We start from the raw sequence: 17,125 nt of genomic DNA on the forward strand, positions 1-17,125 counted from the left end.
CATATGTTGGAAAATACTAAAAAGAAAAGAAAATGGTGACAATAGAACCCTATGATTTAACGCTCCTCCAAGTCTTGATCTATGTGACTCATCCTGTCACTCACAAATTACTCCACTGACTTAAGCAACCGTTTATCACATAGCTGCAGGTCAGGCTTAGGCTGCTGGGCCCTGACTTAGGTGCTAAAATGCCTTTTCACTATCTGCTCTTTCAAACAAATAAAACCATCCCATTTTAAAGGACTGTCACTAAGATGGACTTTGGAAGTTCATTCGTGTCAACTGGTGTTTTCAAATTATGTATAAAAGAAATCGGGTTTAATAAAAGGAGGAAACTGGGAACACAGGGAAATAAAGGAAAAAACAAGAAAAATCACGGCTTGCTCTCAACAATCTCCATTAAGGAAGGATGGACACTTCATTCTCACTGGTAAGACAAGAGCTGGAGGTTGCTCAGAGTAGGGCCAAGGCTGCACTGCTCCAGTGAGGGTCCCTGCCCAGGAGAAGATGCTGAGTTGCACTCTCCAGCCCCGCAGCAATGCCTGTGCTGCTGGAGACACCTTGTGGTAAGTGGATGAGAAATACAGTAACGCTGGGATTTATCCGGTGCTGTCGGCCCTGCTTCCTAACCCTGCTCTGCTGTTTCCTCTCTCAGAGGCTGCTGAGGCTCCTCAAGCCACACACGTTTGCAGACAAGGCAGATGGAGGAGTTCCGAATCTATTGCTGACTACGGCTCATGCATAACAAAGCCCCAGGAGAGATGTAAGGATGAAAGGAAGGTCTTTTTAAAGAGCAGGGAGAGAAGTAGCGCAAAGAACCAGCAATCACAAACCCAGGAAGTACACAACCATTCCGTTTCATTAACTACGAGTATTTTTGTGATATTACCAGCCATCTTTTGGTTTCCTCCATCACTGGAGCCCGGTGCTGTGAGCTGCAGGGCGGTGTTCTCAGCATTAACTGTGTTTTCAAAGAAGCCAAAGGGGAAAAAGCTTTGAGGGGAGCAGAGCCATTGGGTGCCAGTGGGAAGCTGGGGGAGCAGCACGCAAAGCACAGCCTGGCTGCACTGTTCTGTTAGCACACATTTGGGCCGTGCACTCCAGAGATGTGCATGAGTTAGAGGTGCAGAAACAACCTATCCCTTGGGGGAGACAATCTCCCTTCAGCTATCCCCTTTCCATGGCTGTGCCCCCAGGTATGTTTGGGGTGCAGGCAAGGAGATGGGGATTTGCAGAGGGCAAGTGTTTTCCCTGTGCGTGTCTCCCAGTTAATTCCTGCAATTCTCCATCTAGAAACGGAGAGGCTGCCTCACGGACCCAGTGAAATCCAAGGAATCAGGAACACAACTTGGAGGGCTCAAGGTATTCAGGAATCCCTAAAACACTCCTCAAGCTCCTCCTGGCTTTCTCAAGGACTTGCTGCGAGAGCAGCTGCTGCCTCCACATCTTCCTCTCTGCCTTAGGAGCAGTCTGCAGGGAGGCACAAGCAGTGCCCCCCTCTGCTGCAGCCAGCTCTGCCTGCAGCACAGCTGCTCTAGCAATAATGGGCCACTTTTTTTGGCAGCTTTTGTTTCATTTTAACCATTTTAATGCTAAAAATAAACCAAGCGCTATTTTTCCAGCCGCTCCAGCGGCGAGGGCAGCAGATGCTGAATGGAACCCTTAGAATCACACATGTGAGGAGTCTGTCCTGCGTTTGCGCTGCCATCGCACCTGAGTGCTTTCCGTATTAAACAGAACGAGGCGAGAGCAATCACCATGTCCTGGTTTGGTTGAATCAGCAAGGAGGAGTTCCAGGGCTCACTCCCCACGAACAATCCCATTCTCCCAGGCAGCTGTCTTGTGCGCACTGAAAGTGCAGACCTCTACACTATTACCCCGTGCCCATTTGCAGAGTCTGCTGTTATCGCTTTAATGAAGGGAGCTGAGATAATCACTTAGAGCATAAATAAATCTCTCTTGCTGATTCACTTTCTCCTCTCCGAGCCTCATTTACCAGGGTAGTTATTTTTTCCACTGTGGGCTTGTTGTGTCTGCAGGGAACAGCTATTTCTTTCTCCCACAATTCACCTCCAGACAAGTTAACTCAAGCAGCCTCCTGTCAAAATGTGGTTGTTCCTTCTCATTTTATAGAATCAAGTCCTAGATCGTAGGCCAGCTCAGACCATCTGGCTCCATCTGCAGCGGTAGGGGTCACACAGATCACTCAGCCTCATCCAGTGCTCTGTGCATCACTTACAGATGAAGAGAGAAGTGTACTTTTAGAAGGCAATTCCCCTCAGTCTGAGATAGGTGACAGGAGCCACCTTTCCCCAATGTCCCTGATTCCCTGCTATTGGATACTTTAAAGACTCAGCCAGACAGGGTGCTGGGACCTTGTCTAGACATGATGATACCTGAGGTCCCTTCCAACCTGATATGATCCTATGTTGGTTCCAACCAAGAAGCCAAAACAGGTGGGTAAAACCTAAATTAGGTGCCTAACTCTCAGCCAGATCACGTTAGCGGACAGGGACCCCTCCACTGCACAAAGGGTAAGTCAGCTATTGGTCATTCTCCCTATATTCCATGTTTCCTTCCAGCCCCTGCAGTCAGGTGAACACGCAGCTCACGTATTCCCCTCCCCGGAATCTTACATCTGGCATTTATGGTTGCAGAACTAAAGCAATAAAAGCCCAGCACGTGACTCAGGTTGGGCGCTCATGGGCTCAGGATGAGGAACAGCAATCAGCTCCCAGAGTAATGGGTTTATCCCTATGTTCCTATGGTTTCCCCCCCCACCCCACGCCTGACTCATGCTGTCAGAACATCTGGTGTTGGCCATGCTTCACACAGGAGGTTCAGTACAGCGTGAGGGCTGCGTGTGCCAGCTGGAGACTGGCATCTTCCCAGCTCCCACTGCTGGGCTGCTCCACGCATCCGCTTCCATACCCTGGGAAGTCTTCATCCCACCCTCAATCCCACCCCCCAATTCCACTCCAATCCCATCCCCATCCCACCCCCATCCCATCCCCAATTCCACCCACCCAATGCCCCCGATCCTGGGACAACGTGCTGTCACAGCAGGGGTTGCTGTGGAGGTGTCCTGAAAAGGATGAGGACTGGGAAAACTGGGTGCTGAGCTGGAAAGGGAGGTGTGGAAATGCAGCCCTGTGTTGGGAACTGGGAATTAGGGCAGGGTACAGAGCAGGAGGAAAACAGCCACACTGGGATGGGGAGATGATCCCAGGAGCTGTGCAATGGGAACGATGAGGTAAGAAGAGTCTTGGTCTCTATTTAGTCATGGTCTCTTGTATCAGGCTTGCATGGCAGGGGCTAAAGGGGTGGCTGCTGTGAGAAGCTTCTAGAAGGTTCCCCCATGTCCAATGAAGCCAATACCAGCAGCTCCAAGATGGATCCAACACTGACCCATCAGCAATGGTGGCAGCACCTCTGGGATAACACATTAAGGGGTAAAAGTTGCTGCACAAGAGTAACTGCAGCTGGAGCATCAGGGAATAGCTTGGGTTGGAAGGGCCCTGCAAAGCTCATCCAGTCCAACCCTCTGCAATGAGCAGGGGCATCTTCAACTACACCACATCAACCTAGAAAGGAGCCCAGTTTGTGTATAGAGCCTGGTCTGTTGGCTCCATCTGTATTTAGCCCCAGTCTGTAGCTCTGGTCCATAGCTAAGCACAGCCTGCTGATTTAGGCTGTATTTAGACCCATTCTGTAGCTCATCCAGTCCCTATTTAAGCTCAGCCTGCTGACTTGGGTTATATTTAGACCCATTCTGTAGCTCAGGTCCCTATTTAAGCCCCGCCTGCTGACCTAGGCTGTATTTAGCCCCAGTCTGTAGCTCAGGTCCCTATTTAACCCCAGCCTGCTGACCTAGGCTGTATTTAGCCCCAGTCTGTAGCTCAGGTCCCTATTTAAGCCCAGCCTGCTGTCCCAGCAGTATTTAGACCCAGTTTATACTGGAGCCGGGCTGTACTTCGCTCTAACCCGCGGGCCCAGCGTGTTCAGTGCTGTGGTTCGCAGTAAGACCTGCTCTGTAGCACTGTATGCAGGCCCTATAGACAGACCCCGCTGTGAGCACGCCCCATACAGTGCCCAATCCCATTGCAGCCTCAGGGCACCCCGAGCTCCCCCTGTGCCGGACCACGGACCCCTTCGGCAGCGGCCACACCGTAAGGGGCTAAACCCTCACCACCCTGTCTCCCCCCTCAACTTATAGTGGTACAGTCCCCCCCCCTCCGCGCCGGGTCTGCGTGGTACAGCGCCGGCAGCAGTGGTACGCTCCAGCCCCCCCCCGCTCCATCCCGCTGTGGTGGTGCGCGCTGCGCAGGCGTAGTGCTGCGGCCGGCGCTCAGCTGGGCTCTGTTTACAGCTCTGCGGTGCTGGGGCTGGCGCTGCGTCCTGGAGCGGGTCCTGCCGGGCCACACCGAGCCGCGCCGCCGCTCAGGTACACCCGCGGGGCAGGGAGACCCTGTCCGCTGCGGTGCGGCCGGTCCCGGCTCGACCCGACCTCACCGGGCCGCTGCAGCACTAACCCCAACCCCCCCACCCCGCTCCTGTTCGCCCCGGCCGCCTCCTCAGGCCGCTGCCCCCGTCAGGCTGCGGCTTCCTCCGGCGGTGGGGTCCGCGCTCCTGCATGGCCCTTCTGGGGGCCTCACCCCTTCCCCAGCACCGCCTCCCCGTTAAGCGGCCGGTCGCGGACTGGGGCATTGCGGAGAGCTGGCGCACCCGGGTGTAGTTGAACCGGGGCGGGGGTAGCAGCATCAGGCTGCCTTCGCTTCCTTCCCATCTCTCCATCGCTTTCCTTATCAGCGGCATGATAACTCCTGCAGTGATTGAGCTGAGCGGCGTGGGGCTTTTTAATGCGTTGTCTGGGAGGGTTAGAAGGGATCAGATTGAAATCTGTGCCCGCTGTAACTTTGTCTAATGGGTAAATAGCCTCAGTTTTGTTATTCCTTCTGGAGCATGTTATGTCAGAGCAGGGATTACCCTGTAAAGCTGTCGGGGTGAAGAATTGCATGTTTGTGCCTTGTGTATTGTTCTGAGTGTTCCCCTGTGCATCTGCTGGTGTTTGCCCTGCAAGAAATTGTGTTAATCTCAAGTGTTTTGTTTCAGAGCCTGAATGCAGCTTCTCATGTCAGACTTGGTTGCTTTTCTGCTTTGTTTTTCTTAAAGGGGAAGATGGTATCGTGCAATTAAAGGGATGCGTCAGCACTGAGGGGCTGCTTGGTTTGCTCCCTGCGTTGTGACCAGTGAAGGATCACCTTGGTCTCTGCTCATATTCGTGACAGTCGGTGCTTTGCTTAGGAGCGTGAAAAGCACAACTGGGCTGATTGTGGAGGGAGAGGATCTGGTTTTAAAAAGCTTGTCAAAAGTAAGTCTTACTCATTTGTTTCAGCTTCCAGTGGGAGAAGTGAAGGTTAAACAAAGATGAGGAGTTATCCAAGGAGGAATTTAACCATCAGAGTACTATATCCTGCGTCTAAAACATGCGTTTTGTCGTAAGCTAGTGTTGAGTAAAAGTGTTTCAAAAGAAGCTGACACCTGGCACGACTTGGGTACTTCTTGGTTTCATTAGAAAAAAGCCTTCCATGTTGAAGAACATGGAAGAACAGCTGGTGATCATAAAGCTGAGCCAAAACCAGGTTGGACCGGTTGTTCCAGTGGGGCTTGTGTACAGTGGAAAGTTTGCTGGGGATCTAAAGTGGAACACTGTTAGAGACACAACTTTTTGTTTATGCTTTATAGCTAAAAACGTCGGTTTTTAACAGCAAAAAGAGCATCAGTGGAAGAAACAAATAAGCCTGAGAACAGATAGACGAAGGTTAAGGGAATCAACACCCTGAGGGAGCAGAAGGTTTCAATGCATAATGTTATAGCAAACAGACTGACCAAAGAGATAAGCAGTCTCATGTGTGCAGGTGCAAAGAGTTGTGTATGTAAGAGGAAGGAAAAAAGAGAAAGAATCAAGTTGGCTGGTGAACCTGCCTAAGCCTTCAACTTTTGATGCATTTCCACTGTGAAGTAATAAATACAGTTATTTTTTATAGAGAAAATGAAGGAGTAACTATAGGAAGGAGAGGGGTAGCAATTTCTTTCAAGTTTTATTAATGGTGTGGAAGTGGATTGGTGTGTTTGAGACATGAGTGTATTAAAAAACTGGCTTGAGTTCCCTGCCTAAGTATATCCTCGTTTCTGTGTCCCTACAGGTAATCAGGATGGTGTGTTATATACAACAACAGTGTTATTATACTGTGAAATATACAGAGGGAACTGTGAAGTTTCCTTAGACTCCTGTAGCTTTTCCTTGTTTCCTCTGCAAATGGAAGTGTATAATTTGCTCTTGCTGAATGTAACAAATCAACCCAACAATTTAGCCGTAGGCAGATCTTCTGATCCCAGGAATGAACTCGAAAGCTGCTGTTTCTGGGGTTGTTATTGTGAGCAGAGAAAGGCAGAGTAAATAAATGCTTAGCAAAAATCATGTGTATTCTGAAAGGGTTTTATGTTTAAGTAATGGGAAGGGAAGAAGAAAGAGATTAATTTTGAGTGGCAAATAAGTTCTGTGTTTCCTCCCTTGCACCTTTTCCTTTAAAACCTATAGATACTTTACTACAGGAAGCATATAGCCATGCTTAGAGTGATGCACAGTCAGGGGAGGTGCCTGCTTTTCTCTGCCCCACAGCAACAAGCCTGGATATGTTGCTGGAGATGATCACATTGGTGAAGTCAGAAAGAAGTGTTTGTAATTCGTACATCTGTGTCACCGAAGAGTTTCCAAATGGGCAGTTACCTCCTCTAAGGCTTTAAGAGGAGCTCAGAAGTTCCACAGGCTTCAGTGGGAATTCTCTCTGCAGTTGCTGTGTTGTTAAGTGCTTTATTAATGCTGGTGGCTCAAGCTATAAGGATGAGTTGTGTGAAAGTGCGTTTGCTAAAGTAAGCAAGGCTGTGCTCTAGGTCAGAGGGTTTTTAACATCAGTGAAATCAGCACCCTGAGGCATATTCAAGGAAATGCTATTTGAGAGTTTTCTGGTTCTTTCTGCTGCTTAGTCTCTTAATTTCCCCTTGTTACTATTAGAGATAGAAAGCCTGCATGTGGCAAGAATTCCAACATGCAAGCCAAACTTGCGCTGTTGGTTGGATTTGCAATGGAAAATGACCTCGAAGCATAGGAGCCAGAATAATCCTTTGTATGAAGGGTTCAGCAGAAAAGCTGATGTGCTAGTAAAATGTTGGTAGTGTTTGAAGACAGGCAGGGCACATTTGTATACTGTGATTTTTTTCCCCACTAGTATCAGATACCAGATGCCAGATCTGCTGCATTTTGTTTTCATTGTTTGACTGAGGTGATGTTTTTCTTGTGCTTGGGGTCTTTAGAGTACCCAAAGGTGTCTCAAAGTACTTCGTATACAGCAGCATAATTCAGTGTGAAAGTGCATGTTCTATACCTCACCTTTATTACTCTTTTAGTTTTAGTGCCCTTGAATATGGGAGGTGCAGTGAGTGCAGGAGAAGATAATGATGAATTAATTGATAACCTGAAGGAGGCACAATACATCAGGACAGAACTGGTGGAGCAGGCGTTCCGAGCTATTGATCGAGCAGATTACTACCTGGAAGAGTTCAAAGAAAATGCCTACAAGGACTTGGCATGGAAGCATGGAAATATCCATCTCTCAGCACCGTGCATTTACTCTGAGGTGATGGAAGCTTTGGATCTGCAACCAGGGCTGTCGTTTTTGAATCTTGGCAGTGGCACTGGTTACCTGAGTTCTATGGTTGGACTCATCTTGGGTAAATACCTTTCAAATCATGTTAACTATCCTGTTAAAGAGTTTTGAAATTGGGAATGAAGCATTCCTCAAGTAAAGAAACTAAAAGGTAGCTGGGAAAATAAAGACTGCATTATTCCAAGTGGCCAGTTTATCAGGATTCTTGCAACCTTCTCTCTGGGCTTGGGTGGGATCTAGATTTCTGTGGCAGTTCAGAACAAGCAAGGATGTAATTGTACAGATGGCTATGGGATTCCTGCAGGACTGGATGCAAGCTTGGGTTTGTTGCCCTTTAAATGAGGCACTCCTGCTCCTGAGCTGAGCTGTAACTATGGCTGCTCTGTGCTTGCTCTGTTTTTACACTGTCCTGCCTACACTGAAACATGTTTGAGATCCTGTTTTAACTCTTGGCAGCATACAGGTGGGAATAGTCTCTGGAAAGCAGTTAGTGCATCAGAACTGACTTTATGGCCATGTAGGCACAAGGCAAAGCATCAAAGTGCAATTACTCAATTGCAATTTACACTTAAGTATTGCAGCCAGCAGTTGTGTTGCCGGGATAGATGATAGCAAATGACTGTTGGGTACGTATTCTCCTGTTGTGGGAGTGTCAGGAATTTTAACTGCTGAAGTATTTGTTGTCAGGATAGAGCCTTGCTCCCAATCTCCCAGCCATGGCTTTCTCCCGGTCTGTTGAGATTACCTGGAATGCTCATACCTAACTCCAAGGCTTTTATGTTTCTGGAAAAGTTATCAAGCCAGTTCTGAATAAAAAGCATGAGGGCTGCACAACTTCTGTATTTTCCAATGTATTTTTGCTGTTAAATAAGGTACAGTGGTGACTGTTCCTGATTCCTTTGAGGAGACTTTTAGCATATCAGCAAGGAGGTATAAAAATAACACAATAAATTCCTCAGGAAAAAAACAAACAACCCTTTAAAGCATGCAGGCTGTTGTTCTGCATTGGCACTTTTTCCAGGTGATCAGTTTTACAGCAGTAGGAGCAGTGTTTCTCTCCCACAGAGGAATTTCCTGCAGAGTTAAGAGCAAATGATTCAAAATCAATTGTGCAAAGCAGCCTCATTTTCTGCCAGAAAGTGCAGGTATAGGGTTGCAATTCCCACTGTAGTACTAAGGTAGCTGACCTTACATGAGCACTGGCAGACCCTCGAGGAGCAATCTGTTGTAGGAAGTAACCAAGACTCTATTCAATCTTGCTGTTGTTGTCTGTTATATTATCCTAGTGTTTTAAACTTGCAGGTCCTTTTGGTGTTAACCACGGTGTGGAGCTTCATTCCGACGTGATCGAATATGCGAAGCAGAAATTGGACTTCTTCATTAAAACAAGTGACAGCTTTGACAAGTAACAATGTGGAATGCCTGTTTGGATTCATTTTGTGTGTTTGGCTTTAGTCATGGCAATTCTTGCTCTTGTGTGGCAGCTCTGCATCAGGGTAATCTGAGGATTCTGGCTCCTTAGGTTGGCTGAGCTGCAGTGTGTGACCTTTGAAGCTGATGTGTGTTAGGGGGGGAGTGTTAGGAATTTTTGCAGTGCTGCTGTTGCAGAGGTTAGAGGGAGCCAAAGAAGGTTGCTTTAAAGTAATACTCTTACAGGTACAACTTGAAACTTGCAGATAACAGTAATAATTATGTTTGTGATCTGAGAGCATACATCAGAGAAATATGAACTGATTTCAGTGGAGGCCTAACAGGTTTTATCTGAGGAGAAAAACGGTGTTTTAAAATACGATGGTAGTTTTAGTGGTACTAAAAGTGCTTGGAATTTGATTTACGTTCCTCCTTAGAATCTCTGTTTTGCTGCTGTCACAAATAATACCTCTCCAGCAAGATAACCATTGCCAATACTAACCTCAGCAATAAAAGTTGTAGCTGTCATATTTTGGAATCAGTCTCAGTTTGTTCAAACAGGGAAGTAAAGCATCTCTGGGTAGCTGGTAGTCCTCCTCTCCTAGGAGGAAGAGAATGAAAGTCATTACATGCTGGAGTTTAAACTACTCAGCCTTGTGCTGTTACTGCTGGACTGGAAAGCTGGTGATGAGAGAACTGTATTTTCTTGATGCTGGCAGCAGGCAGTTTTCAGCATGGATGGTGCTTGCACATGGGTTTTTTTCAGTCACATTACTGCTGTTTGAATAGGTGTGTTAAGAAATACTTATTTTTCCTCCCTCCAGACAAATACAGCTATGGAAGAAAAGTGAGCTGAATTCAGGAATCAACATGATTGGAAAATTGGCATTGCTGAGAGCAGTGTCTGCTGGGTGATGCTGTTAGAACACCGTGTACAGGCACTGTTAGCTGCCTGCTCTGAATGTGTGGCACGCTTTGGAAAAGCAGAAAGCTTCAGCAGGTGTTTAGGAATAGATAGGTGCTATATTAAGCTGCCTCACAAGATAGCAGGAGAAGAACGGATCTGTTCTTCAACTTCTATCAAAATCAGCCCTTAAATGTAGGGCTTAAACCTTATGTAGTTTTGGAGCATGTAAAAAAAACCAGAAGCATCATAGAATCATTCATTTTTCTACCAAACTGTATCAGAAATGCTATAGGCAGAAATTCTTCTTATGAGGGGTGAAATCACAGTTTTTGAAGCTAATAGCAAAACTTCCATTGGCTTCAGCAAAGCAACTTTCAGGGGAATCAGGTGATACCTCCCCACAACATCTGAAGGCCCTTTCAAGGCTTTTGAAAATGCCAAACCCACCCTGGTGTGATGCTTAAAAGGCTTGAACACTTGGAACTGCAGGTCTTATATTTAAATTTGCATATTATAACTGAGTCAGCATTGGGAGACTGAAAATAGCCCTTCTGAAGTTACATGGAAGTCAAGTATGAAATTGTACATCGTTATCCTTTGGAGGTTTCCATCTAGGTATTCTTACCTCATTGTTCTGTGGTTTTGAGTCTTGTTGCTGTGGTCTAGAGTATATGGGCTTCAGAGGAGAAATGCTGTGAAACTGGGGGTTTCATTGCTGACTTGTGATATTCTTGTGTGCTGCACATCTTTATTTCCTTTTCAGGTTTGAATTTTGTGAGCCATCTTTTGTAATTGGCAATTGCTTGGAGATCTCTCCAGACTGCACTCAGTATGACCGGGTTTACTGTGGGGCTGGAGTACAGAAGGAACATGAAGACTACATGAAGAACCTGTTGAAAGTTGGGGGAATTCTCGTCATGCCTCTGGAAGAGAAGGTTGAGTGCTTTTCTACTCGTGTTTCTCTTTCAGTTCTTCTTAATCCTGATCTCTGTTCAGTCAATAGCTGTTCCTTCAGCTTGCAACCTTGGGGCAGGTTGAAAAAAGTATTAAGGGCACCACTTCTCACCGTGAGTGAAAACTGAACTGTGCACACTTCATAATATCTAAGAAATTCATAGTTCTACAGGTCTCCCACATATTCCAATCTGTTGCTAATTGCAAACTTGCTTTCATGCTGCAGAAAAGTGTTCGCAAGTCTTTGCTTGAGTCGTATAGTGTTGTACTTCATGGCAAAATACAAAATACTACACCCTGAGTGGCTATGAAGGAGCAAGTTGTCCCTATTTACTAGTGTCAGTGGATTCCTTTTAGTGAAAGGTGGGTAACTGCCCTGTGTGTGAGCTCAGGATGGTAATTCAGATTATCTGTTCAGTGTAAAGGTATATTCGTGTAATGGACTTGAGTGGCTGAGATGTAGGTATCAGACCTTCTGCCTCTGTCAGGATAGTTTTGATGAGCAGAGTTTTTTCCCACTAAGATACTCTACAGTGAGGTAGTGTAAGAGATTTGAGCTGGAACAGAAACCCAGTGATCTGCAGACTCCCTTCAAGAGTGGATGTTTCAGTGACTGACAGTTTCCGAGTGGTCAGATGCAGCAGTTCTAGTTCAGAATTGAGGATGATCTGGGAGAGCAGGGTGACCCAAACTGCCCGTGCTCATTGCAACAGATGAAATCACTTGGGGCTAATCCTTTAAGGAGTTCTAAGTCATTTGTTCATATTGGTTTTGTTCAGAAATCTTACTGCAGTTCACACAATGGACAGTAATCTCTTTGTTTTGGTTTAGTTGACAAAGATAACTCGCACTGGTCCTTCTGCCTGGGAAACCAAGAAGATTCTTGCTGTTTCTTTTGCTCCTTTGATTCAGCCTAACCACGCAGATTCAGGAAAATCAAGGCTTGTTCACTTGCGTGAGTACACACATTCTTGGGTATGGGGGAGGTTTCTCCTGCTGTTTGGCTATAAGCTGCACCTTAGATGTAACATCTCTGTGAATCCTTCAAAGGCCAATGACTCCAACTGCTTCCTTCTTTGAACAGTTGCTTAAGTCTTGTGTTTCATCCCAGTTCATCTTTGTGAATATCTGTGAGGCCTGGTGCAAGGATCAGAATTGCATAAAATAGATTGTAAATACCAATTATTTCTTGTGAAAATACACCTGAACTTTGTGGGATGTTTGGTAATTTGTTTTTGCGCATGCAAACAGCCTGAATTACATACTGTTATGGTTCCCAGCCATGGTGCCATAGTGATGGCAAATACACCAGCAGTACCTGTGAACAAACCTATCTACTCAAAAGCTCTCACCGCCCAACAGTTCAGAATTATCCTGAGCCTGGAATGCTTGAGGGATAAAGTTGTGCAATTTTTGGTTAGCTCTTTTGAAATACACGTTGTACACAGTGGCCTCAATCTTTAGATTAATCCTTGAGTGTAGAGAGGCCTCTTAAGAACACAAGAAGACAGAGATACTTCCATAAAGAGATTAGTTGGGCTTTGTTCTTATTCTGGAAAGGTGTCTTTGCATGACAAAAAGCAGCTCACTAACACTGTACAGTGCTATGAAGTCCATCAAGCACATTTCAGCATGTGGTGGCTGTGTAGTGAGACCTGTATATATATTACATGTAACTTTTTTCCCTACTTCCTTCAGGTCACAGGACTTGTCAGTAGAAGACAGGGGGTTTTGTTTCAGTTTGAATTCATTTCAGTACATGGATGTGTGTGCATCAATAAATTTTGTTCTTTATGCTGCATGAATTACGTTGTGCGTTTATGGGCTGGCAGCAAGTAAGTGCAGATGACAGAACAGTCTTCCAACCCATTAATGTGGGAGGTATTTTAATACAATAACTTATTGTGTGCTTCTGTAATTACTTTTACCAAATGGTTTCCAGCCTGTTTTCACCACTAAGGCCAAAGCAGCTTTTGAAGAGCATAAATAGCACTCATGTTTTATAAGTGAGGAACTTGGCAAAGCTGAAGGAACTTTACAATGGAAAAATGATTTTATGGAGGAGTTAAATAGACTTTAGGTCTAGTTACATACAGGAGGAAAATACCTTTATTAAACAGTCACAGTTTCAGTCACTAAGTCTTCATTCTTATAATCTATAAGATGTTATATCTTAAAAATAATTGTGGGGACTTGACATGAAGATAGCAAGCTTCTTTCATCCCATTCTTTTTCTTCAGTTAATGAGAGAAATGCATGATTAAATTTTGGTTGGGAAGTTACAATCCAGTTGATTCGAGTTGACAGGGATTGAATAGAGCTGGTTCTGTAATCGCAGCAGGGAATTCAAGTGGCCTGATTTAACTTGAGCAAATACAACTTTTTCCTGCGAGTGTTTTGGAGGGGGATTTTCTCCATATCTGCTTATGGCTTTCTTTTTGTTGCAGCCCCAGTGGCTGTTCGCAGCCTGCAGGACCTGGCTCGCATTGCCATCCGAGGAACCATCAAGAAACTCATACATCAAGAAACAATGGGCAAAAGTGGCAATGGGCTCAAGAGCCCCTCAAAGTTCAAACGAAGACGTCTGCGGCGCCGTCGCATGGAAACCATTGTTTTTCTGGACAAAGAGGTCTTTGCTAGTCGGATCTCCAACCCATCAGATGATAACAACAACAGTGAGGATATCGAGGATGATGCACAAGAAGAGGAAGAAACTAAACCCTCTGAACTAAAGCCAGATCCCCCTGTAAACTTTTTGAGGGAAAAGGTCTTGAGTCTGCCTTTGCCTGATCCCTTGAAGTATTACCTGCTTTATTACAGGGAGAAGTAATTTCCTCCTTCTAGAAAGCTGGAAGTAGGCAGAAAATAAAGTACTACTTAGGGCTTGACAAATGTATACCACTTGCTTGCCTGCTAATACGACCACCCAAGGCAGTAGGCTAGCTGGGGGATGCGGCTGCTGTATACTTAAACATTATAGCTTTTACTTGAGTTTCTTCTTTCTTCTCAGTTGTGTGCTATAGTTTTATCCTACAGCAGGGATTACTGAGGCAGCAAGTTGGTGAAATGCTCAGCTGCTTATGGAAAGCAGGATTTCAGTCCCTGGAACTAACTGCACAGAGATGCTCTCAATCTCGTGGCTGCTCTACTGAATTGCAGCTTTTAATATCCTTAGCAGTTCCCCAAAGACCTTTGCTGTCTGTGCTCTCTCCCACTAAACCTGCCATGTGTTTTCCGTGGTGTGTGTTTAATGGAGAAAGAGGATTATTAGTAAAAACTGACCTGGCAAATCTTAGTTCCTCCAGTAATCTGAAAAAGCACAACAGAATTCTTGGCATTACCCTTGGGGCATCCAGGTTTTGAATGAGAAAAAGTGTCGGCTCCCCCTTGGTTGGTCTCAGTTTTGCTTAGAAACGATACTTGATTTTTTTCAGTAAAAGGTCTAACTATTTTACAGAATACTGGTTTTATCAATGGGAGACTCTTATTCTGATGAATTAGTCTGCGATGCAAAGTTGTTGGGTTTTATTTGGCTTTTTTCAGAGCAATGGAGGCAAGTGAAGAATTGCAAAGCTGGTTGGCTGTGACAGGATGCTGGGGTAGGCAGGGTTGTGACTGTTGTCTCTGGGAGTGTTAGCAGAGTAATCCTGAATAGGGAAGAGAGTGGAGAGGTGATGCTAGAGAGGTGGCTTTGTGAGAACTGACTGTCAAAGCAGCATCAGTGGATTTTGCTGTTGTGTGATTGCTGTTCTGTCTGCTGGGCTGGACAGTGAAGTGCAGAGTGCCACCCTGAGCAGAGTCGTTTGTGTCCTGGTACATCAGCTGAATGTAGTTATTTGAGGAACCTGAAAACAGTCTAGAAAGCTAAACTGATGCGGTTCTTGAGTGTTCGTGTGTGTGGCTTTGCTGTAGCAAGGTGGCCTGAAAACAACTTGAGCACACACGGTCCGTGTACTGTAGGTGGAATGGAGCTGATTGACTTGGTAGGTTATTTTATTCCTGCAACTATTAAGTAGATGGTTCAACAGGCTTGTATAGAAGGACTTTATACTATGCAATTCTGTGGATGTGAACTCTTCGTTTTTATTCCTAAGTCTTCCTGGGATGGCGATGGAAGGAGACACCATGGTTTACAAGGGGAAGTTTTACTTGGTTCAGCCTGTTTGAAAACAATCTACTTAAACTACTAAGGGCTAGAGAAGAAACCCTTGGGCTTGTGGTGATGTGAAGTACTCCTAAACCTGGGGGAGGTTGTGAAAACCTGCTCTCGGTAGGTAGTGAAGCTATGTTAAGGTGTTGCCCCATCAGAAACACTTAAGTTGGTATCACTTTGATATCTTTTACTGTTTTTATGCTGTCTCCTCATTTTCGGAGGGGGAATGAATTAAAACTGTCTTCCCAAAAACACGCTGGGTTTTCGGTTTGTGGTACTGAGTTGCACAACTTGCTTAATGATAAACAGTGTTCCTGTGTGGCTTTGGAAATAAAGGAATAACTTGTATGTCTAAGGTGGAGAACTCTTCCTTGATTAACAGGCTTTTTGTGCGTGTTTGAGAACATCATCTGATAATGTGGTGGTGTGTGGCTGCTGGCACATAACACATAGGCTTTGGTTTGCCTCTGGTTTTCTAAGTCTCTCCTTCTGGTTCAAATGGTACCCAAGCTATTGTGCTCCCTCAGATTTTAACTTCTTTCTGGGGCAGTTCTGTGGCCACTGAGTTGATGGCTTCCTGTAAACATGCAAGTTGCCACCTTGTAATTCTGGCAACTGCAATGGATTTCTTTCTCCAAATGAAAATCCTGACTGTGGTGGTAAATAGAGGTTTAATATAATCCACGTGTGACACATCTCTGTGCTTCCCCAAAGGCTCTGGCCTCTGTTAGCCATTTCTGCTGAATGGCCATCATACCAGGTATGTGCCTTTCTGTATTGTGGCACGGTTTCCATACCCTACAAAGTACAGGGTTGTCCTTCAGTTTAATTACACCACTTTGGAAGAAAGTGCTTTAAAAATGACATTAAGCTCCAGGTTTGTATTGATGAGCCATGCTGAGGTGGTTGCTAAAGCTGGCCAGCTGGGGGAGAATTCCCTTTCATTTATCCCTGTTTGGTTTTTATCCCTCAATTCTAAAAGATACTTTTGAGGTTTTTTCACCAGATTTGCCTTTTTTTATTACATTTGCTAGATTTTTATAGCATTCTAGAAGATACATAGAATACTGCTATTTTTCCTGCATAAGGTTGAATAAATATATATGCAATAAATCTATGTTCTAGCTTGTCAAATTGACCCCTTGTCCAAAACCCCACAAATCCAGACAAACATGATAGAGACTTTTGTGTAATATAATTGTGAAATAGCATTTGCTTATAGCCTGTAAATAAAGGGGAACTGTAAATACATCTTCCCTGTGCACAAGCACTTGCACTGTAGTTTTGTATGCATCCATAGAGTAACTGCAGCATAACTGTTCTTGTATAGTTTGTAAGCTGTCTGGGAACTTTTACCTGCTCTGTTTCCCTTTGTGTTCCAAGTAGTCTTCACTTGAATTGTATTTGGCTCTCTTTAGGTTTCAGTACAGCAGCAAATCTGCAAAGAGAAATGAACTTCAAGCCGCTTTCATCATTAGTGGAAGAATCTCTGTGTAGAAACTAGGGATGAATTGGCCTGAGGCCTGCAGAAGTGTTATGCAATTGAACCTTTATTCCCAAGTGTTTCTGTATCAATAAATGCAGTAAAGACTTTTTAGTGTTGTTAACATGGCTTTGCATCATGTTGTGATTGGAATACTTTGTACATAGGTGCTTATTTCCTTAAGTGAAGGTTAAGATGCTAGAGAAAGCACTTAATAACATGGTGCAGGCGCATAGTTTTAGATTAACTCCTTAGAATATAATCTCTCAAAAGAAACCTGCCCATAAATCTTTATGTAATGAAGTTGTGCAAGATGTGTTTTGGGATTAGCCACGTAGAACTGATCCAGATTTTATATATCAAGATGGTTAAAGAGTAAGTTCACTTACCTGGCTGTTAGACCTGGAGACAGCAGATACCAAGAGGTCACTTAGTCCATTTCTGTCCCTCAGGGAATTGTTGAACGTGTCAGGAGTTTAATGCATTCTGTA

General features: G+C 45.0%; 1 protein-coding gene across 1 annotated transcript; it reads left to right on the forward strand.

Moving 5' to 3' along the window:
* Positions 1 to 4,319: 4,319 nt before the first annotated feature.
* Positions 4,320 to 16,758, forward strand: PCMTD2 (protein-L-isoaspartate (D-aspartate) O-methyltransferase domain containing 2). Its single transcript, XM_065691567.1, has 7 exons — positions 4,320 to 4,444; positions 5,173 to 5,371; positions 7,468 to 7,791; positions 9,030 to 9,132; positions 10,808 to 10,979; positions 11,830 to 11,953; positions 13,446 to 16,758. Exons 3-7 carry the CDS (start codon positions 7,485 to 7,487, stop codon positions 13,826 to 13,828), a joined length of 1,089 nt encoding a protein of 362 aa, XP_065547639.1. The 5' UTR covers positions 4,320 to 4,444; positions 5,173 to 5,371; positions 7,468 to 7,484; the 3' UTR covers positions 13,829 to 16,758.
* Positions 16,759 to 17,125: the final 367 nt, after the last annotated feature.

This window comes from Lathamus discolor, chromosome 11, assembly GCF_037157495.1.
Source record: "Lathamus discolor isolate bLatDis1 chromosome 11, bLatDis1.hap1, whole genome shotgun sequence".
Taxonomy (NCBI): domain Eukaryota; kingdom Metazoa; phylum Chordata; class Aves; order Psittaciformes; family Psittacidae; genus Lathamus; species Lathamus discolor.

Coding starts and splice junctions, on each gene's coding strand:
- PCMTD2 (XM_065691567.1), top strand. CDS start 7,485: ATGGGAGGTGCAGTGAGTGCAGGAGAAGATAATGATGAATTAATTGAT. Junction 10,980..11,829: donor TCATGCCTCTGGAAGAGAAG/GTTGAGTGCTTT, acceptor GTTTTGGTTTAG/TTGACAAAGATAACTCGCAC. Junction 11,954..13,445: donor ATCAAGGCTTGTTCACTTGC/GTGAGTACACAC, acceptor TTTTTGTTGCAG/CCCCAGTGGCTGTTCGCAGC.